Genomic DNA, 25,072 nt, shown 5'->3' with positions numbered 1-25,072 from the left:
TGCCTATTTATTTAAAGACTTTTAATTTGCTACTACTACTAATAATAATAATTTTAAAAATAATGATAATAATAATAATGATAATACAATTAACAATTTGTATTAGAATTTGTTTAATATCATTCTGAACTAAAAAATAATAATTAAATTTATATCTCAATATAAAGTCTTTTTTTTTACACGTCATTATCTATTTAAAGAGATTGTGGTCTACACTTGTTTTAATTCAGCTTTTTTCCTATTTAACATTACATCTACATTTGGAAAGGTTTAAATTATTCAATTAATTTATTAGCAATGGATTTTAATAATAGAATAGAAACATTAAAAATATTATAGAATACGAGAGAGAGAGAGAGAGAGAGAGAGATAGATAGATAGATAGATAGATAGATAGATAGATAGATAGATAGATAGATAAGAAAAATATGGTATACACATAAATGTAAGATTAATATATAGATATAAAGATATAAATATGAATATCTGATAGTCTGTCTATATGTGTGGCCCTGTGATGGACTGGCGACCTGTCCAGGTTGTACCCCTGCCTTTCGCCTAATGTGTACTGGGATTATTAAGGGATTACCCTAATTAGGAATAAAGCGGGAATAGAAAATGGATGGATGGATAGGTATATCTGGAATGTCAGGGGTTAAAGTGCAAAAACAAAGTATGCATATAAAAAAAATGTTCAGTGAGTGTGACCTGTGCAGAGTAGTGCAGTTATTGTGTGTGCAACAGTCTGCTCAGGTAGAATATCATGTGTGAGGAAGTCCAAAGAAAAGTCCAGAAAGTCCAGGTTCTAGGTATTCTGCTTGAGGGCCCGAATGACCGAAACGTTTCCCTGACCACAACAGAGAGAAGTTACCATTGTTGGGATGTCTGAGGTCCTTCATTATCTTCCTGGTCTTTTTGTAGGTACTTTTCAGGTGCACCTTACCACAAATATATCATGTGTAAACACATAAAACATAAAAATATAAATAAATTAAATACCAATCTGTCACTAGATGTAAATGTGTTGACATAAACATGTGTCAAAACTATTTAAAACTGTTGATTTACTATTCCTAAATGAACAGCGAACGTTTAAATTCTATTCGCATTTTCATTTACCAACAATTTCAATGTAGATAATCTTACTAGACAGTGCGCATGCGTGTACATTTTCACACTCCTCTCCAGCTGGAACATAATGTGGGTGTGTGTAGAGTACTGTGTAGAGGCTGTGGGCGGGGCTTGCGTTATCCTGACGCCCTGCCGTACGTCGTGACGTATGACGTAGCCATAGCCGACAGCAGCTGCTCGGGATACGGGTCGCTGCCTGGATGACGTTTGAGATTTTGTCGAAAAAATCACAATGACTTTAGTTCAAAAAGCTTTCTTTTGGAAAAAGAGTTCGTCTATGTCATTAATCAGTCAGCAGTAGAAGCAGACATCAGCGCTTTTCCACACCGTTTATCTCATCCCAGCTCAGGTAGGAACAATCTGAATCTCACTTCCTAATGTACAGCTAGCAAAACACGATAATGATGGACGCGTCTAAAAACGACTGGAATCGATGACATAGTGCACTTCCTGGTGTGTGTGTTTCAGTACACTAGTGTAGGGAGTAGGACGCGGTTTGGGACGGAGCCATGACAGGTTGCAGTAACAGATCTACATTTAAATGTTATGCAAAGAGATGTCATTAGTGTGCTATAATGATGGTGTCTTGAGGCTCTGTTTTTTTTATCTATTCTTTTACAGCTATTGTTTAGCCCCTAGGGCAGCACAGTGGCTTAGTGGTTAATACTGCTGTCTCACAGCAAGATGGTCCTGGGTTCGAATCCCAGGTTCTTTCTTTGTGGAGTTTGCATGTTTACTCCAGGTATGCTGGTTTTCTCCCACAGTCCAAAAACATGTACATTAGGTTGATTGGTTGTAATTCTAACTTGCCTGTGAGTGTGTGTGGTTGTCTGTCTATATGTGGCCTTGTGATGGACTGGTGACCTGTCCAGGGTGTACCCATTGTGCCCCATGTGCGCTGGGATAGGCTCCAGCAGATTAGGAATAAAGCGGGGTGGATGTTTAGACACTAGATAAATTGTGCACTGTGAGGCAGTGCTATGATCTGGGGTTGCTGCAGTTGGTCAGGTCTAAGTTCAGCAATGTTATGTGCCCAAAGAATGAGGTCAGCTGACTACCTGAATATACTGAATGACCAGGTTATACCATCAATGGATTTTTTCCCTTTCTTTCCTGATGGCACGGGCATATTCCAAGATGACAATGCCGGGATTCATCAAATTGTGAAAGAGTGGTTCAGGGAGCATGAGATTTTAACACATGGATTTGCCACCACAGAGTCCAGACCTTAACCCCATTGAGAATCTTTGGGATGTGGTGGAGAGGACTTTGCACAGCGGTCCTACTCTCCCATCATCAATACAAGATCTTGGCAAAAAATTAATGTATGTCAAATGTTGTGACATTTAAGCAAAAGCTTATGGAAACGATGCCACGGCGAATGTGTGCCGTAATCAAAGCTAAAGGCGGGCCAATGAAATATTAAAGTGTGTGACTTTTTTTTTTGGCTGGGCAGTGTACACTACAAACTCAAGTTTGAAATCACTCAAAAATTCTATTGTTTTCCAAGGAAACACACACAAAATTAGTCTGAATAGAAAACATAGAAAAGAACAGGACATACTGACATGCTGTCAGATGATAATGATTTTGATGGAAATGATGAATGTATTCTTCAGTCTTTGCCTTCATCAAAAACACCACCTTTTGCAGCAGTTACAGCCTGGACATTCTAGCTGTCAATTTCTCCAGATAATCTGATGAGATTTCACCCCATGCTTCCTCGAGCATCTCCCACAAGATGGATTAGGTGATGGAGTCTTTCTCCGTAGCAGAAATCAAGCTGAAATATGCAAGTGATCCCAAACGATCCCAAACTTTTGACATTGAATTCGATCATCAAAGTGAAATGATATTCCATGAAATTGTTTTGAGAGAAAATTATAATCCATAGTGTGAATAATTTCAAATTCATCCATCCATCCATTTTCTGTGGGGCTATAGAAAGCTTGGAGACTATTCCAGGGGACTCGGGGCACTAGGCAGGGCACAACCTGGACATGGTGCCAATCCATTGCAGAGAGAAATTACACACACACATTCACACACTACAGACAATTTCGAGATGCCTATCAGCCTACAACACATATCTTTGATTTGGGTTAACCTGGAGTACCTGGAGAAAACTCTACGCAAACAGTGTGAAAGAAGAAATCAATCCCCCCCATACTCTTTGGTGTGTGACGAACATGCTAATCACTAAGCCACTGTGCACTCCAGTTTGTTTTCAGATTTATCGTAATCATTTGTGAAAATTTAAGATTTCGGCACCACAGTCCGTTTCATATTCTTTAAATTCAGGGGGAAATTCATATGAGGAAGCAATGAAACACACGTTTACTCTGCACCATGCCAGCCAATGATGTAGTGTTTTGAAAATGATTAAAAAATGATCCTTAATATAAAATGGATGTGCGACCAAAAAAATATATAGATTTTTATACAACCTTGCACACAGATTCAGGCCAAGAATTTCTATTTGTATTTGTTCTAAACTTTACTTACAAATTCAACTCAAAGAATAAAAATGACAGGTGTGTACATTCGAAATACAGATTCTAGTGGCGCTTTTCTCATTCCCTTTTAAACGGCTATGCCCTCGCTTCAGATCTAGGACACGCTGATTGCACTCCTTCTGTCGTGCTCTGCTGAAGAAAAACAAAAGAGTCTTTCAGAGAACACAATCGGCACACCGGCTTTTGTTTGAGACCGACGCTCAGTGGAAAGTTGTAATGAGTTCGTGGAAGTCGCACGGTAAACATGATCATGTTTTACGTTTAAAGCTAATTTTTATACCTGTTCTTCTCACCAGCCTGATTTCCCAGGTGGCTTTGCTGCACGGGGTTAGAGGAGCAGAATGAGCGGGGCAGCGCTGGGCATCGAGATCGTGGTGGTCTTTTTTCTGGCTCTTTTCCTTCTGCATCGGTATGGAGACTTTAAGAAGCAGCAGCGCATGGTCCTGTTCAGCACGCTGCTCGCCTGGTACCTGTGCTTCCTCATCGTCTTCATCCTCCCTCTGGACGTCAGCACGGTTAGTTCAGACCACCAGGTTAAACATGTACGACTAATGGTATTAAAGGTACTTTAATTAACTGAGACACACACGTTTGTAAATCTGCTTGTTTATATACCACACGCTTTAACACATAAAAAAATGATAAATATGAACCAATGGATGGACTTTAGAGTGAGTTTGGTATAGGATTTGGGTTTAAATAAATTCATTAGTTTGAACAAGAACGTTTAATATATATTAGAGACAACTTTAGTCTGCAGTTAAACCGTGGACCTGGCAACACAGCGGCTCGGCTAACTCTGCATTTGTTTCAGCTGTGGTTCTTTTGCATCAAGTAGATTTGTTCTTGGATATATATCAGTGGCTTTAGAACCGCACTTTGCACAATGCTAATCTGGTGGTAAATTATGTTTCCTAACTTGTTCCATACGTAAGCCTCATAGCACCAGAAAAAAACAGTGAGAGACAACAGACAGTAGACGTGTCCCTGCTGATTGATTACTATTTTTCTGTTAACTTCATTGTTTTTCGTTCCTTGCCATACAAGCACACTAAAATAAATGTATTTTATTTATTTTGTATTTCAGACAATCTATAGACAGTGTGTGAGCAGCCACCAGGCTCCTACTCCTGGACCTCAGATCGCCAACCAGACGACAAGAAATGCAACCATGGCACCTACTATTAGGTGAGATTGTGTAATCTGTGACACATCAGCCTCTTTTAATTAAGTTTCGATCATCTGAAATAATTAAATATTGCACAAAAAATAATAACAATAAAAACAACAACAGCAATAATAATAATAGTAATAATAATAATAATAATAATAATAATAATAATAATTATTATTATTATTATTATTATTATTATTATTATTATTATATGATATTAACATTATATGTTTTTATTGTTATTATTTTTTGTGCAATATTTAATTATTTCAGTTGACTGAAACTATCCTTTAGAAATAGAAATATCTTTCCTTTGATTTTACACATCAAGCATCAATATTATGTGGTCATTGTCTGAAAATCCAAATAGAACACACACAAAAAATATTCTAGGCTGAAGTGTAAAATCAGATTTTTTGATAAAGATGAGATGCAACAATTTAAGATCTGACATTAAGAATGTTGCTGCATAACAGGGGGAAACACACAGGCTGGGTGTAAGTCAGTTCTGTTTGTCCTTTCATCTACTTTATGTTGTGCAACACTTTATTTGAGCCAGTGCTAAGTAACCGATCTGGTATGTGTCAAGCTGCAGTGTTCCTATTGTGCTAAAATTGCATGGGAGGGGTTTTGGCCTGAAAGTTGCCGAGACCTTCTTTGACTTAAAAATTGTACATAGCAGTTTCTCCGAGTGATGTGCTTGATGTTCACCATCGGCTGGGTACGTTGGAGAGATTTTATGAATCATTTCCTTTTCAGATCTGACTCACCTTTTGTGCAATTACCATGTAACGCTGTTAAATATTACCTTATATACACTGATGAGGCATAACATTATGAGCACTGAGAGGTGAAGTGAATAACACTGATTATCTCCTCATCATGTCACCTCTTAGTGGGTGGGATATATTAGGCAGCAAGTGAACATTTTGTCCTCAAAGTTGATGTGTTAGAAGCAGGAAAAATAGGCAAGTGTAAGGATTTGAGCGAGTTTGCCGAAGGGCCAAATTGTGATGGCTAGATAACTGGATCAGAGCATCTCCAAAACTGCAGCTCTTGTGGGGTGTTCCCGGTCTGCAGTGGTCAGTATCTATCAGTATCTACCGGCGACAGGGTCATGGACCGCCAAGGCTCATTGTTACACGTGGGGAGTGAAGGCTGGCCCGTGTGATCCGATCCAACAGACGAGCTACCATTGCTTAAACTGCTGAAGAAGTTGATGCTGGTTCGGATAGAAAGGTGTCAGAATACACAGTGCATGACATGTTCAGGGCTGTTTTGGCAGCAAAAGCAGAACCAACACAAGTTTTTATTGGTATAGACGCGAGTCAAAATAACCTCGATTTCCACCTAGTAGAAAGTATTGTTTTGCCTTTCGCTCATCATTTCAGTTGTGTCTTGTCACTAAACTCACATCAGCTTGGAATTCCAGATGATTTATCATCAGACAGACATGTATACAAATCAGCATTTCTGAAACCTCATTTGGCGTATGCAAACATTTACATTCTTTGGATAAATGAGACCCAGTGTTTCTGAAAACTATATTATGATATCATTTATCATGTTATTATATTGTCATATTGCTCAGCCCCAATAGATATAAACAAAATCATGGTCATAGAGGACATTTTGTGTCCAAACAAATTGAATTATTTTTTGTTTTTGTCAAAAGCAAAGATCAGACATCACTGTAACTCTGGCTGACTGGGGCTTACTGAAGATAAACGAATGCTTACTAAAGATGAATAAATCATTACGCTGCTTGTTTCTTTCTATATACAGGTGAAGCACTTTGAGCTTCATAATCTTTTCTTCCTCATAAACCTTTAAATGGAGATGCAGCTACATATTCTCATGTGGTGATGCTGGTCACATGATGTTCACTGTTTTGTGTTTATTTCTCAGCATTGCAGCAGTGTGTCACAAGCCATGGAGCTACATTCCCGATGGGATCATGCCTGTCTTCTGGAGGGTTGTGTACTGGACCTCACAATGTCTTACATGGTGAGATGGCAACACAAATCCCTAAATAACTAACCTTGTGTCTATTTGAAAATACTTTTCCACACTTTCACAATCATTTTTCACATTTAGACTACAATCTGAGTTAGCTTATAGTCAGCAGACATGCGTTAGGTCCTAGCCAATGCTCGTTTGTTGTATATGTGTTTGTATTATATTACAGCATTGCTGAATTCTCGAATCTGATTGATAAGAAGGTGTTGAATAATTGTTTTGTATTGCTCCTGTTTGGTTGATCATTTGCTGTACTAATAGCAACGTTGTCATGCCTTATTAGACCCCCGGTATATCAGACACACTGCACACAATGTCAGGTCAAGAGCTTAAGAATCTGTTATTAGTGCCTGGAAAATGACTAAGTAAATAAGCAGTCGTTCCAATGGAAACTGTTCTCTATATTAGGCAGCAAGTAAATGGTCTGTTCCCGGTCTGTAGGGGTCAGTATCTATCAAAAGTGGTCCAAGGAAGGAACAGTGGTGAACCGGCGACAGGGTCATGGGCAACCAAGGCTCACTGATGCACATGGGGAGCGAAGGCTGCATCACAGTCTATTGTGTATGGGGCTGCATAGCCGCAGACCAGTCAGGGTGTCCATGCTGAGCCTTGTGCACCGCCAAAAGCACCAACAATGGGCATGTGAGCTTCAGAACTGGACCACAGAGCAATGGAAGAAAGTGGCCTGGTCTGATGAATCACGTTTTCTTTTACATCACATGGATGGATGGGTGTGTGTGCGTCACTTACCTGGGGAACACATGGCACCAGGATGCACTATGGGAAGAAGGCAAGCCGGAGGAGGCAGTGTCATGCTTTGTGCAATTTTCTGCTGGGAAACCTTGGGTTCTCCCATCTATGTGGATGTTACTTTGACATGTACCACCTACCTAAGCATTGTTACAGACCATGTACAACCTTTCATGGAAATGGTATTCCCTGATGGCTGTGTCCTCTTTCAGCAGGATAATACACTGTGCCACAAGGCAAAATTGGTTCAGGAATGGTTTGATGAGCACAACAACAAGTTTGAGGTGTTGACTTGGCCTCCAAATTCCCCAGATCTTAATCCAATCGATCATCTGTGGGATGTGCTGGACAGACAAGTCTGATCCATGAAGGCCCCACCTCGCAACTTGGTGCCAGATACCACAGCACGCCTTTAGGGATCTAGTGGAGTCCATGCCTTGATGGGTCAGGGCTGTTTTAGCAGCAAAAAAGGGGGGACCAACTCAATATTAGGCATAATGTTATGCCTGATTGATGTATTTATATATATATATATATATATATATATATATATATATATATATATATATATATATATATATATATATATATATATATATGAATGCCTCTGTATTCTCATGATACTTTGACCATTATTTTTTAAAATTCTTTGTTTATTTTCTATAATAAACAAATCACAGGTTTATATTAATGCAGTCATTCATATATTACAGTTTCTATAGTAACTGATCATTCACAGCGACTGGTATGGCAGATGCTCCAAACAAACAGATTAAAATTCATGCATAACTGTGAATGTGGTGGTTTTCTGCAAGGAGATGTTTTTTTAACATGTTTTGGAGGAGACATTAGTGTTGGTGCTTAAAGCTGTAAAGGTTGTGCTTTCTCGACAAGCTGCAAGTCTTATTAACTTCAAGAACTCGACTGTTCAGCTACATGCATTCAGTGACTGTTGTCACTGGTCACAATACACACATTTACACTACACAGGCATTGTGAAATAATTCAAGATCACAATTTTTTATTTTATTATATGATTGATTTAATGATTATTAGGTTGCATTTATGTTTATCAGTTGATTTATTTAAGAAGTAAACTGTTGCATGTTTATGCATCCTAAGCAAATACTTGTGTGTGTGTGTGTGTTTTTTTCCAGGCTTCTTCTGCCCTTCATGCAGTCGTATGCCCGCTCAGGAGGCTTCTCCATCACAGGCAAAATAAAGACCGCTCTCATCGAGAACGCCATCTACTACGGCACCTACCTGTTTATATTCGGCTCCCTGCTCATCTACGTAGCTGTACATCCTCAGTGGAGTCTGTCCTGGTAAGATCACCTCAGCAACCATGTAGCATTCACACTGGCCTTTTAGGACTGCAGTTTAGGACAGAACCCGACCTCGCCTTTTTAACCAGGTACGAGCTGCAGACGATCGGAATCACAGCAGCCAACACGTGGGGTCTGTTCCTGTTGGTGCTGCTGATGGGCTACGGCCTGGTGGAAATCCCACGCTCTTACTGGGAAGCGTCTAAACAAGGACACCTTCTCATTAAGACTTATTTCAAAGCGGCTAAGCTGATGACAGAGAAAGCAGATGCAGAGGAGAACCTGGAGGATGTCATGGAGGTGAGCAGCACAAGACACTGCAACCTGAAAATTACATAGATTTCCTGATGTCTCTGAAGTATGGAATAAAACACTTAGGAGTGTGTTGTTACAGAAAAGCAATCAGTGATGGGTGAGGTTTTATGAAGGTTTTCATTTTCCTATAAAAGTATGTCTCGAAGTGCTTTATTCCTCTTGTCCCTCACCAGTCATAGCCTTAACACAATGCTAAAATAAGCGACTCCTCCATTTTCAGTGTTTTGTGCTGCACTATGAGGGATCAGCCCTTCAGAGATCAACACCGCCAAAGCAGTTGTGTGAATTTCTTTCAAAGTTCATCGACGTTTAAAAGCCATTCATGATTGAACATGCTGTAACTCCACTTGTGAAATTTTGAAAACAAGTATTGACTTGACTCTTTGACCCGATCATCAGAGGACTGCATCCTGGCAATGACACAGGCATCCAAAAGATCATTTGCTACTGGCTGGTTTTATTGGGCTTCTGATAGTTTTCTCAGGCCACACACATAATGAAACAACTGTGACTTTATTAGCACCATGATTGTGTAATTACTATGTTTATGTTTATGACAAAATGTTAATCTAAACCTTTATTTTCTGTGTAATACAGGAGGTGAGGAAGGTGAATGAGTCTATTAAGTATAACCATCCCTTCAGGAAGTATGTTGATACCATCCTTAGAAAGGTAAGACTTGCGTACTCACAGGAAACAATGTGAACAGTATTTGTAGATATCATGGCAAAACATTAACTAAGCTGATAGCACTGACTAACTTAAAATGAGAGGAAATTCATTATTCACCCATTATTGTGCCAATTAGTGATGCAAGGAGAAAACATGAATTGCATTAATTACTCCTCCTGTCAATCATAAACTGGCCAAACATTTTGTGCCACAGAGATAATTATAGCTTCCCATTTCATTTTGGGTAAAACTGAAGCATTTTTGCACTGGTGCTGAGCATGTGAAAAGAAATTCTCACTGAATTAGCAAACTGTGTAATCGTTTCCAATAGGGATGCCACAATACTCAATATAATATTGAACCGTTCGGTACGACCTCCACGGTTCAATACGCATATGTGAACCGTGGTTTTTCGTTTTTTTTCTTTAAAACAATAATAACCATGCGTTTAAAAAAATAAATAAATAAATAAAATTTTGTATTTTTTTTTCCCCCCTTCATGCGCTCTGTTACTCTCTGTACCTCCTGTGTATGTTTGCCTGCACTGTATGTCTACGTGCTGAGACAGACGCGCCGCCCCGCGAGTAAATATCCAATCAGTGAGCGCTAAAGTTAGGGGCGGTGACCATGCTTGTGATGCTGGTGTCAGATTTCACTCTAACCCTGGAGAGTGGTGAAGTGAGACAGAAACACGAGGAAGCAGCGCCGTGATTCAGATCTGTGGTCTGGGTTTTTGTTGTTGTCCATTTGTTGTTGACCATGATGCTGATGAAACAAAAACGGTAAACAAAAAATGACTGTGTTTCTACACACGAGTTAGATACGGACATGGAAATACTTCCAACATGACCACACATCTACAGCTCCATCACCCCGCGATATCACTGTGAGAGAGTTAAAACAGAGTGTTATCTCACAGTGACTGGTCATTACAGAGAGTTATCTCACAGTGACTGGTCATTACAGAGAGTTATCTCACAGTGACTGGTCATTACAGAGAGTTATCTCACAGTGACTGGTCATTACAGAGAGTTATCTCACAGTGACTGGTCATTACAGAGAGTTATCTCACAGTGACTGGTCATTACAGAGAGTTATCTCACAGTGACTGGTCATTACAGAGCGGATTGGGAATAAAGAGCGCCGTCCAAACCCGTCTCCTGTAATAAAGTCATACAAGCTCTAATTTTTATATCTCACTATTTTCAGTCCACTTTCATTGTGTTAGTTGATTTTTGCATTAAAGTAAAATAACGAGAATTGCAACTAAAACCAGTTTTTTTCTGCTTAACATACTTACTGTTCCTGTCACCTAAACAAAGTATAATGGAAAAAAACCTTTAATTTTCCAAGCCATCCAAACCGAACCAAAAACCGTGGGTAAAATCCGCGGTACGTATTGAACCCGTGGGTTAACTGTATTGTTGCATCCCTAGTTTCCACTGCTAACCCATATAACACATGCGTAATTATAGATATTTGCAAGCTGTGTTCACTCATTCAGCACAACAAATTACAGAAATAAATGAGCCATGCTCTATTCCTCTGTATAACGCACTGCAAAATACCATTTTAGGTTAAGATGAAAATATCCTGAATATTGGAAAATATGTTTAATATGTGTATGTAATATTATGAGGTTGTTATAAATCAAATAGAAGATTATTCTCTCTGTTTCTAGGTGAATTTACACATGTCCAGCTTTAAATGTTCTATTTCAAACTTGAAATGAGTAAAAAAATATTTAGAAGTAGTTGTAATAATCTTAGATTTGATGTATTTGTGAATGCTGTAATCATACAATAGGAAATACTAGATGAATGTAACTATATGCGAGATATTTTCACGTGCTAAAATGTCATTTATTTGCAGCGCGTTCTTGCAGTTTAAGAAGAAATAAATGCTTTTTTTAAACTTAAACAAAAATGCATGGTACAACGAAAACAACATACTCTATTTATTCAGGCTTTCTCTAAGCGGAAACAATTTAGGGACCTGTGCCTTAGGGCAAAAAAAAAAAAAAAAAAAGGAAGTATTGTCCTGATCATAACGTAATATAATCACATGCAGACTGATTAAATGCTGTAACTGTATTTCCTTCAGTGCCCTGTTGAATATCAGGAGAAGATGGGCAGGAATATGGACGACTATGAAGATTTCGATGATAAACAGAACACGTATCCCAGTGAAAGGAGTTTGGTGAAGCTTCACAAGCAGGTATGAAGAATAAAAATATCTGTTCTTGGGTTTTCATTCAGAAATGTTCCTTTATTCTGCACATTTCAGAGCATTATTATGCAGAGCATGTTGATATATTTGTGAGACGCTGTGATGTTGGGGAGGGTCCAGGTTCCTCCCCACCCTGTGAAGCGTTATAGAAAAAGAATGAATAATAATTATTCAAAATGTAGATTTTACTTAACATTATTGATAGGCAAAAATATAGCCAAAGTGACTATACTTCTTCGTGTACTTCTTTCTATCAGGTGATTTATGCTGTGCAGAGACACAATCGTACACAGGTACAGTGGCAGATTCTTCTCGATCAAGCCTTTCACCTGGAAGACGTGGCGAAAAACGAGACCAGCTCTTCTCACCAGTTCATCCACAGCTTTGCACCAACAGAACCTGCAAGTTGGTTAACCCGCTACATCTACACACCTACTGTAGGTCAGTAGAGTATGGGACATCTATAAATAAACTGATAAACCAGTACATGCACATCAGCCATATGAATCATACCCTCTGTTTTGTGTGCTTGTTTTTATCTGATTAGAGTGGTATTGGGAATGTTTCCTGAAGCAATGGTTTTATCGTGCGTTGGCTGTTGTCCTGTCTCTCTTCTCCATGGCTGTGGTCTGGTCTGAGTGCACCTTCTTCAGCACTCGCCCTGTCCTCTCTCTCTTCGCTGTGTTCATCCAGCTCGCAGAACGAGATTACAACTACCTGTACATCGAGGTAAGCCAAACCCAGCTCTGTGTGTAATGACAAAATAAATTGTACACTGAGACGACTGTTAAGCTATGAACACATTTATGCATAAGTATACTGGCGTGTGAATTAATACATGGGAATCGTTAAACAATAGATTTGTCATTGTCATTGGCTAAATGGCATTTAGGTGTAGCTCCACCCTATTTTGCAAGGCATCTGTACCCCAAGTGATAAAGTCTTCTTCAAATGGTGGCTTGTGAGCCCTTCGCTGTGAAGGTGGTTAGTGATGCCTTTGACTATTGTTTTGGGGTTTTTCTTCACAGCTCTGACAAAAAGACTTTGGCTGACCTGTTAACATGGCTTCCTTTTCTCCCTTAGCTCTTCTGGTCTTCATGTTGGTTTATCCTTTTTAACCCCTGCTGTCTTTACCAGTGAAACCCAGGGCTCAAACCAAGACATGCAAAGCTATCAATTTTAAGTTTAAGCAATCAGTCAAACAGGGCACACCTAGGCAACAACATTTAGCAGTCCAATATCCCTGATAAATTGAAAAATTGGGTAGGATCAGACAAAACAATCTGTACTCTAAGCAAATAAAAGTTCTGAACTGTCGTCTCATATTCATCTTTCGAGCTCAGACCCAAATGTTTTCAGAGTGTAGCAAAAACTGAATTGACATTCCAATACTTATGGATGGCGATGTACACCTGTAGCACTAATATTTCTGATTTGTCCTCTAGATGGCATGTTTCATCACAATCTTCTTCCTGTGCACTTGCGTGTACTCCACTGTGTTTCGCATCCGTGTTTTCAACTACTACTACCTGGCCTCACACCACCAGACAGACGCCTACAGCCTGCAGTTCAGTGGCATGTAGGTACACAGAGAAGAGTATAAAAGGAAGTGTTTATATTACATAGAAATTACATTTATGTTAATGAATGTTTTTTCATATTTACATGTAGTTCTCTAGCCATGTTTCATATCTGATGTCTGAATAATAACATACTCATCTTAAAATCTATCATTTGGCTTAGAAATACCATTAAACTATGAGCAGTTTCATAAATTAGGACCTCTGTGAATGAATATATACGGTATATTAATCAAATTGAACTACATTTTTATAACGTAAAATTCCACCTTCACATGTCTGAAGGTCAGTTCTCTTTGTACATTAAACTTAGTGTTGGCAGTCTACTACTTGCTAAATGGGTAGCTACAAGGATATGTGTAAGCGACAGTAGTCTACGAATTAAACTGAATAAGCAACCTTGTCAACTGTTATTGTTCTTTAGGCTTTTTTGCCGTTTGACTCCACCCCTTTGCCTGAACTTCCTCGGCCTGATCCACATGGACTCTGCTATCTCTCACCAGGCGAAAGAGCAGACAGCCTACACTTCAGTAAGTCTCACAGCAGCCGTATGCATCTTTTACTGCTCCTCGCTTTGCATGTACAATAAACAATACGCAGAAATTAGATTGCATTAGAGTTTGGTGAGATCTAAAAATAATTAGCACAATATAAGCATATATTGATTGTCACCAAACTATTGTGATAATCAATAATGACAGCAATATTAAATATAACTATTAATGGATATAATGTGATCATTTATAATATCTCAGGTGCTGAATATTTTCTTAACAGCACACGCTGTTGTGTTTTATTTGTCTTACACTCTCATCTGGATCATGACCTTTGCAGATCATGGGGTCGATGCGTGTCCTGTCCTTTATAGCCAACGGATTTTATATCTACTATCCCATGCTGATAGTCATCCTCTGCATTGCCACTTACTTCAGGTCTGTCATTTAAATATTCCACCAGAACCAAACATGTGGAGAAAAATTGTTTAATAATGAGACATGAGCTTCAGGCAGAATAAAATACACCCATTGACGCATAACTATAGAAGCAACCACATTGATTAAAAACATATTAATATATGGATTACCTAATATATGGATTACCCATTTACCTGATATTCACCTTGGTATACACATTAGCCTTGGGACCCGCTGTCTGAACCTCCTGGGCTTCCAGCAGTTTATGGGGGATAATGAGATGACCTCTGACCTTATCGATGAGGGCAGGGAGTTGCTGCGTAGAGGTGAGTGCATTTGTAGGGATGGGGGTATGCTATGTTTAGAGTTAAGGGTATTAAATCAGCAATCTATAAGCATATGAATTATATATATATATATATATATATATAAGAACAAAATACTTTTTTTGCATTATAAATAAGGCTCTAAATATTTTTGGGGTTTTTTTTCCTCAGAGAGAAGAAAACGGCAAAGGATAGAGGACGGGGAGAACAGAAGAAGAGTGAGTTTATTTTCTGACCTTTTAAACTGTTTTCTATAACAACCATTCACAGCAATTTAAGCAGAAATGAAGCCAAGATATTTAAACAAGATAAGCTAAACTGATCATCATAATTGCTTAATTATTTTGATTACTATTGAAATTATTGGAATCAAAATATTGTCATTACACTTTTTTAAAGCTATTTAATTATTCTTTTCTTTTCTTATTATTTTTTAAATAAATAAAGTCTTACCTAAATTTTGAATATGGAGAATTAATCGATAAATAAATAACTAAGTACATACAATCCATACAGTATATCTAGCTGTAATTCAGATCACAGGTTTATATTATATATTGATATATTAATGTGCTTGTTCAGGGACATGGACTGTATAGATGCTGCATATCTAAGCCTAATAAGCCTTTGTTGCTTAACAAAGAAAAATGTCTATTAGTCTAATATAATGAAGTTTTCTGTATTTTTTTTTTTACATTTATTTCCATAGTCTCCAGTGCTTTGTAACATTCGGTACATTTTTCAGCCACAGGAAGCTTTCTGTGGTTTTTCTGTAATAAGCTGCATTTTTCTTCTTTATTAACGTCAAAAGAAAATGAAGAGATGATAGGAGCATCCACCTTTTTTTCTCGGTTCAGCAAACAAATGATGTCAACAATGTTGTAGTCATGCTTTATTAATTCTGAAAGCCAGTGTTATTCACGTTGATTCATTTGTACAGCCTAGAGGTTTTTGATTCACTATTGATGTTGATTCAGATATGTTGGTGTTCCTCTTTGACAGGAGTGGCGTGAGCGCTACAGCCATCAGAGAGAAGAAACAGGAGCGAGAAACAGGGCCTCTGCCTCTGAAATGAAGGAAACCAATTACGCTGACACACTCAACTCCAGCTCAAACAAACGTGAGTTTCAAACCCTGACCACATTTGTCTCTGTTCTGCGACGGCGTTTGCTGACTTGGCTTTTGTAACATCCTGTTTATTCCCTCTCGCTCTTCCACAGAGGCTAAATACTCTCGCGGTGGAGGCACTCGCTCTGAGAGAGACCGCATAGAGCTCCTGCAGGATGCAGAGCCTCTGGACTTCAATGCAGAAACGGTCTCTGACGACCCGCTAGACTCCAACAGGTTCAGTTTTCAGATCACATTTCATTCACTGGTCAACTTTCACTCATCTACCGACAGCTCTTATCAGTCATGGTGTCTGTTAGCTCATCACTGCAAAGGAGAGGGTAGAACTTTCCTCCAAGGGTTCAGCATGAGCAGCAGTTCGGAATGTTGTGGTTGGCTTTGTGTGTCTCAGAGGAAGCACGCTGCCAGCCTTGACCTCCCCGGGTGGTGGATGTTATGGCTGTTATGGAGAGAGATAGTGGGTGGGAACGTGCAGATGACCACACTGGAGAGAAAATAAGGAGGGAAAAATACCCACAGTGCTACAGAGTTAATTTAATCATCATGATTCAATCATGTGCAACTATCTGCTATCCCAGAATGGAAGTAATGGTGTCTTTAGAACATCACTGTTTTTTTAGTATTATTCTATGATTAAGAGAGATGAAACTGTAGATATCAGACTAACTTACAAGCTTTCTTCACGTTTGGGGGAGTTAAGGGGATTTAATCCAAAGCCCAACATTTTAAAAACAAAATGTCAACTTGGTCCTAATGTCAGTGTAAATATCAGAAATATTTGAACTGTTGGGTTGTGTTCATATAATAAATCTATCCTGATAATCAGCTGAGAAAAGGCTGCAAATCATTTTGAGAAGCCCTGATATAGTGGAAGGGGCAGAGCCACCGGTCAGTTGTATCTGAAAGTTCAACACCAAGCTACAAACAGTGCGGGTCAGTTGCGGGTTTCACAATAAAGTACCCAACATTTTATTAAGTGTAATTAAAGTGTGATTATTAAATGCAGGCATGTCAGTTTGGAATACATTTATAGCAATATACTACTTAGTTTACTATAGTAGTCTGTAATAGTCTACTTGCAGCCACACACAAGCTCTGAAAATCTTTTTTTTAAATCATTTGTATGATTTTGCAATAACAGCGTGTCCAAACTGTGCTTGATTCCTCTCATATCACAGCCATTACCAATGATTACAATTTTTTTATTAATTATTTTTATATCAGCATGTCATACTTTTATCTGTTAGTTGTTGCATTTAATGTTGTGGGATGTCTGTGAAAGAGCTGTAAGAGCTTTAAACAGTTATTCCCTGGCACTAACACTGGCACTAATACTGGCACTGACGTTGACACTACCACTGACACTAGCACTGACGTTGACACTACCATTAACACTGACACTGGCACTGACACTACCATTAACACTGACACTGGCACTGACACTACCATTAACACTGACACTGACACTACCATTAACACTGACACTGACACTACCATTAACACTGACACTGACACTACCATTAACACTGGCACTGACACTACCATTAACACTGACACTGGCACTGACACTACCATTAACACTGGCACTGACACTACCATTAACACTGACACTGACACTACCATTAACACTGGCACTGACACTACCATTAACACTGACACTGACACTGACACTACCATTAACACTGACACTGACACTACCATTAACACTGACACTGACACTACCATTAACACTGGCACTGACACTGACACTACCATTAACACTGACACTGACACTACCATTAACACTGACACTGACACTACCATTAACACTGACACTGACACTACCATTAACACTGACACTGACACTACCATTAACACTGACACTGACACTACCATTAACACTGACAATGGCACTAACACTGACACTACCATTAACACTGACAATGGCACTAACACTGACACCACCATTAACACTGACACTGACACTACCATTAACACTGACAATGGCACTAACACTGACACTACCATTAACACTGACAATGGCACTAACACTGACACTACCATTAACACTGGCACTGACACTACCATTAACACTGACACTGACACTACCATTAACACTGACAATGGCACTAACACTGACACTACCATTAACACTGACACTGGCACTGACACTACCATTAACACTGACAATGGCACTGGCACTGACACTACCATTAACACTGACACTGGCACTGACACTACCATTAACACTACCATTAACACTGACACTGACACTACCATTAACACTGACAATGGCACTAACACTGACACTACCATTAACACTGACACTACCATTAACACTGACAATGGCACTAACACTGACACTACCATTAACACTGACACTGGCACTGACACTACCATTAACACTGGCACTGACACTACCATTAACACTGACACTGACACTACCATTAACACTGACAATGGCACTAACACTGACACTACCATTAACACTGACACTGGCACTGACGTTGACACTACCATTAACACTGGCACTGGCACTGACACTACCATTGACACTGACACTACCATTAACACTGACAATGGCACTAACACTGACACTACCATTAACACTGACACTGACACTACCATTAACACTGACACTGGCACTGACACTACCATTAACACTGACAATGGCACTAACACTGACACTACCATTAACACTGACACTGGCACTGACACTACCATTAACACTGACACTGACACTACCATTAACACTGACAATGGCACTAACACTGACACTACCATTAACACTGACACTACCATTAACACTGACAATGGCACTAACACTGACACTACCATTAACACTGACACTGGCACTGACACCACCATTAACACTGACACTGACACCACCATTAACACTGACACTGGCACTGACACTACCATTAACACTGACACTGACACTACCATTAACACTGACAATGGCACTAACACTGACACTACCATTAACACTGACACTGGCACTGACACCACCATTAACACTGACACTGGCACTGACACTACCATTAACACTGACACTGACACTACCATTAACACTGACAATGGCACTAACACTGACACTACCATTAACACTGACACTGGCACTGACACTACCATTAACACTGACAATGGCACTGACACTGACACTACCATTAACACTGACACTGGCACTGACACTACCATTAACACTGACAATGGCACTAACACTGACACTACCATTAACACTGGCACTGACACTACCATTAACACTGACACTGGCACTGACAGTGACACTACCATTAACACTGACACTGGCACTGACACTACCATTAACACTGACACTGGCACTGACACTACCATTAACACTGACACTGGCACTGACAGTGACACTACCATTAACACTGACACTGGCACTGACACTACCATTAACACTGACACTGGCACTGACACTACCATTAACACTGACACTGGCACTGACACTACCATTAACACTGACAATGGCACTGACACTGACACTACCATTAACACTGACACTGGCACTGACACTACCATTAACACTGACACTGGCACTGACAGTGACACTACCATTAACACTGACACTGGCACTGACAGTGACACTACCATTAACACTGACACTGGCACTGACACTACCATTAACACTGACACTGGCACTGACACTGACACTGGCACTGACACTACCATTAACACTGACAATGGCACTGACACTACCATTAACACTGACAATGGCACTAACACTGACACGAACACTCACTGACACGAACACTGTCACTGACACGAACACTCACTGACACGAACACTGTCACTGACACGAGCACTGACACTAACACTAGCACTGACACTGACATTAACACTGACACTACCATTGACACTGACAATGACACTAACACTGACAATGGCACGAGCACTGACAATGACACTAGCACTGTCACTGACACTGGCACTGACACTACCATTGACACTGACACAAGTACTGACACTAACACTAGCACTGACACTGACACAAGCACTGACACTACCATTGACACTGACACAAGCACTGACAATGGCACTGACACTAACACTGACACAAGCACTGACACTGACATTAACACCAACACTAACATTGACACTGACACTGGTATTGACACTGTCATAAACACTGACACTAACACAGACACTGACACTAACACAGACACTGACATTACAATTGACACTGGTACTGACACTGACACTACAATTGACACTGGTACTGACACAGACACTGACACTGGCACTGACACTACCATTGACACTGACACAAGTACTGACACTAACACTAGCACTGACACTGACACAAGCACTGACACTACCATTGACACTGACACAAGCACTGACAATGGCACTGACACTAACACTGACACAAGCACTGACACTGACATTAACACCAACACTAACATTGACACTGACACTGGTATTGACACTGTCATAAACACTGACACTAACACAGACACTGACACTAACACAGACACTGACATTACAATTGACACTGGTACTGACACTGACACTACAATTGACACTGGTACTGACACTGACACTACAATTGACACTGACATTAACACTGGCACTGACACTGGAGATATTAAATGTTAAAATAAAACATTTCTTCAAAGAAAACTTCTACATATAAACAACTATCCACTTGTTTCTAGCTGTATCCCAGATGACATGTGTCTTGTAGATGTCTTGTAAGGTGTCCTCGGCTGTCTCGAATATTTTTTGTCATCCATGTAGCCCCACCCCTCTTACGCTTTGTAAACAAAGCTGCAACCATTGTGTGCACAGTGTCCAACATTCCACGCTTTTCAGTTGAATAAGTGCATCATCTAGGTACTTGACGTACGTCCTGTTGTTGGAACTTTCAGTGCGCACTTTATACTAGAAAATGGAGTAGAATGGTGTCAGAATGCAAGTTTAGGATGAACCTTTTGTAAAATCGAGTCCATAATACAAATCTCTGTACATGTTCTTACTATAAAAAAAGAAAAAGTAATTGATTAGAACAAGGTTATTAATATAACTACTTTCATAGTGGCTTTAATATCTCCAATCAGGTTCGAGAATTCAGCAGCGCTGCAGTGTATGTCATGGATTTAAAGATGAGGTTGGGGGTATTTTCACACATGCAGCTGTTTACTCAGAGCTGTATTGCGATGCTGGAACATCTTAGATATTTGTTTAGATAAATGCTAATGTGCTGACTTTCTGATTTTCTCTCTCTCTCTCTCTTTCTCTCTCTCTCTCTCACACCTATAGGCATGCAGGAGGACGGTATCTCTCTATGTCCTCCTCACAGAGCAGAATCTTTGACGATGTGTGAACACGTTTTAACAGGAGAAGAGCAGAAAGGAAGCTGGAATTATCTTCTGCTCAATCTAACATGGCGTAAGGAGACATTATTGGGCTTTGTGTCCTTCATGAATGTAGAATGTTACATAATGCTGAGAATGCACAACAGTAATGGGTCCTCATGTTATATCCTTAAATGGAGAGCATGTATCTACTAAAAACCCTGTTCCGATACTGTTTCTATGCTCCCTCCTCAGCTTCCTAACTCTTTTCCCTTGGATGAATGTTAATGGTCCGTCCATTCTATTACTTACTTATTTATCATTATTATTATTATTATTATTATTATTATTATTATTATTATTATTATTATTATCATACTTAAGGAGAAGGAACTTACCCAGAAGGCATTGCGATCTGAGCTTTTCAGACAAGCAAAAATCACCAGAACAAGGTGTTTATATATAAGTAAACAGGAGCAATGAAATAATTCAGATGTCACATTTGATTATTGCTTTACTTTGCGATTTATGTTACTAGTTAGCTCAGCTTGTTACCTAGTTGTCTGTATATAGCTTTGTATAAAACAGCCACAGAAATCAGTTTTCATTGTTTTTGCCACCAAGGGCAGATCCAGATTTTTTTACATTAGTAAAACATCCTATCATTCTCTCTCTCTCTCTCTCTCTCTCTCTCTTTCTATATATATATATATATATATAGTAGTGGCATTACTGTATTTGTGCTCATAGTTGCTCCATAGTTCCTAAATCTAAAAAGATTTGGTTAAAATACCTACAACACGGGCTTCAGAAAAAAAAAAGCATTTGTCAGGAGTTCACAAGTTCAAATCTGCAGCTATCAGCTCTCTGAATGATGGAGATGGTGTTAATCTCTCTTCCTTGTTAATCAGAGTAGCGCTTATCAGTCATGGTGTCTGCTAGCTCATCACTGCAGAGGAGAAGGGTTTAGCATGAGCTGCAGTTCAGAATGTTGTGGTGGGCTTTGTGTGTCTCTGAGGAAACATGTTGCTAGCCTTAACCCTCCCAGGGAGGTGGATGTTGTGGCTATTACAAGGGGAGCTAGTGGGTGGGAATGTGCAGATGACCACACTGGAGAGAAATTGAGGAGGGGAAAAATTACCCACAGCACTACAGACTTAATTTAATCATGAGCTACATATAATTTATGAACCTCTCAGAGTTGGGATTGGCGATGATATAGGTGTTACACACTTTCCGAGTCAGCAAGGTCATTTAAAACCTTTCTCTAAAATATCAAAAAGCTGCATGGATTTTTCTTCTCTTTGCATACAGAGAAGCTATTTTTAAGCTGTATAAACCTGAATGACCCAAGCATTAGGTCACCCCAGGCATGATGCAACTTGATTATATCTAGAGGTGTTGTAGCATTTTATCACAGGCTTACACAAATTGAACACTTCATGGTTGGAAAAATGCTTATTTATATTACTGTAATCTTCCTGTCAGCTCCAATGTCAGTAACAATTATTCCACGGTCAGCGACATGGCATTTTTCTCCATTCCCATGTTTGATCTGGTGTGTGAACTGAAGCTCTTGACATGTTTCTGCATGACGTTAAACATTTTACAGCTGTCATATGATGAATGATGGCTGGTGAACAGATGGTCCTGGGAAGTGAATAGTGAAAATGAACAGTTTACTGTATTTAACCCATTTTGGGTCTGCAATGACTTTATTTAGGTGAATTCACCAGTTTCACATCATAGATGATCTGCAATTAGTTCCAGGTGTACATTTTGACATATTATAAAATAATAATATATACAGTGTTCTCAAATGCTTAGGTGAGATTTGTTGGATTGGAAGCAAGAAATAAACTGGAATAATTATTTGAATCATCTCACATGAAAAGAGGCTGAGATTTATATTGAAGGAAGTACACAATTATACATAGTGAAGTATGTTTTAATGTAATATTCTGTCCATGTAAAAGGTCGGTTTCCAGCCTTCATATGCCGCTACACCTGCACATACAGTAGAGAAATGAAATCTAATATTTATTCTCTTTAAATGCCTTCCTCAGTAAATATGAGTGTATTTATTTTTGTGCACAGTGCAGATGGGCTTGTGGGGCTGAGCGAAACTCTCAAATTAACTTTGCCAGGTGCAGAGTTGAAAGGAGAACCACACACTCACTACTGTGTGTGTGTGTGTGTGTGTGTATGTATATGTATATATATATATATATATATATATATATATATATATATATATTTCTGTTATCAGTTAAAATGGGAAAGACATTATATTGTTTAATGAGTGAATAATGATGGTATTTAATGTCAGTGTTTGTCACAGTTTTTGTGTATATGATTTTGAAGTTGATTGACATACTGTATCTTGCTTGTTTCATCAGAACAGTGATAAAGTGACCTTATTTTTTAAGAATGACAAAATGAAGGATTATTTGACCCGCCATACATCACTGCACTGCCATCCTGAATGCAAGACTACTGTGGCTTATTCTTTTTTGATAATACATGATACATATTAATTAATGATCAGTAGCATCATTTTCAGTGACGTGTAAAGCTGATTTAATTCTCCACTTGTGTGTTTTTGTTTTCCCTCCGAGGCGTAATCAGTTGATGGGTCAGCATGTGGTTACAGAAGATTATAGAAGTCATGCGCAAGCATGAATATTACCTCAATTTCATCAATTAAATTCAATTCATTGTAAATATTCATCTTTATTGTTGAATGTTATTGTTGAATGTTTCAGCAAGGACTCTGGGCAACTTTTCTTTCAATGTGTATGTAAATTCATGTGTAAAAAAAATACTAATGAAATACTGGTTTCACATTTACTGGGTATTTCTTTCTCTTTTTGCTACTTAAAGGAACAGTTCAGTGAAAATACAGATTCAGTCAATTTTCTCCTTCAACAAGTGATTGGCTTTACACATGCTGAGTTTTGCACTAGACTGGAAAACCCCAAAGCCACTGTTTTGGCTAACATGTAATAGAAAACTCTCACCCCAAATGTTTGTGTCAAATCACAGGCAGGTCTACAGAAATGTGGTTTAGGACACTGTGGGACAGTGCTCACACTATTTGTTGACAAGTGAGTTGTGGGTGCGACAGTACGACAAATCACATTGGAACTGAGATTTTCTGCAGTAAAACCATAAATCCATACCAAAATCCATACGGTGACACCCCAAAAATGGTGAGAAATATAATTATAATCATGTTTTCATCTCATCATGTACAAGCTTTCATTAACAAGTTATTATGATAAGTATGGAAACTACATGCACCACAAGCAACATTGTGAACTGTCATTTATTAATTAATTATAAAATTGAGTACATTCTGGTGTCTTTTGCCCTCCAGGTCCAAACAATGAAAGTATTTACAAAGCTGGAAGTTTAAACAAATCCAGCTTCCTAAAATCATATTTAAAAACAAGATGAAATAATTTTGCGAAGTTGTTTTAATCATTATTGATTGTAATTGTGTTTTTATTTCACTGTACTGCTCCTTTAACTCCGTTAATAAAGTGGTTCACTGTATATTTATGAAAATGATTATTGTTTATGTAGAATCAATAAGGCAATGATCATGTCAGTGGTTGATTTAGTGTGCAGTTTGAATCCTTCTCATGCTGGATTATTGTGATTTGTCCTCAGTGTTTTTGTTCACTAGTA

General features: G+C 38.9%; 1 protein-coding gene across 1 annotated transcript; it reads left to right on the top strand.

Moving 5' to 3' along the window:
* The first annotated feature begins 1,277 nt into the window (after window positions 1–1,277).
* Window positions 1,278–23,916, top strand: lmbrd2b (LMBR1 domain containing 2b). Its single transcript, XM_058415725.1, has 18 exons — window positions 1,278–1,480; window positions 3,944–4,162; window positions 4,735–4,835; window positions 6,730–6,828; window positions 8,748–8,915; window positions 9,005–9,215; window positions 9,828–9,902; window positions 12,006–12,119; window positions 12,389–12,572; window positions 12,679–12,860; window positions 13,577–13,710; window positions 14,136–14,241; window positions 14,546–14,643; window positions 14,848–14,951; window positions 15,123–15,169; window positions 15,954–16,071; window positions 16,172–16,295; window positions 21,345–23,916. Exons 2-18 carry the CDS (start codon window positions 3,989–3,991, stop codon window positions 21,406–21,408), a joined length of 2,103 nt encoding a protein of 700 aa, XP_058271708.1. The 5' UTR covers window positions 1,278–1,480; window positions 3,944–3,988; the 3' UTR covers window positions 21,409–23,916.
* Window positions 23,917–25,072: the final 1,156 nt, after the last annotated feature.

The sequence above is a fragment of the Hemibagrus wyckioides genome, linkage group LG18, assembly GCF_019097595.1.
Source record: "Hemibagrus wyckioides isolate EC202008001 linkage group LG18, SWU_Hwy_1.0, whole genome shotgun sequence".
NCBI lineage: Eukaryota > Metazoa > Chordata > Actinopteri > Siluriformes > Bagridae > Hemibagrus > Hemibagrus wyckioides.
The sequence above is the reverse complement of the archived record's forward strand: the minus strand, read 5'-3'. Positions and strand labels throughout refer to the sequence as shown.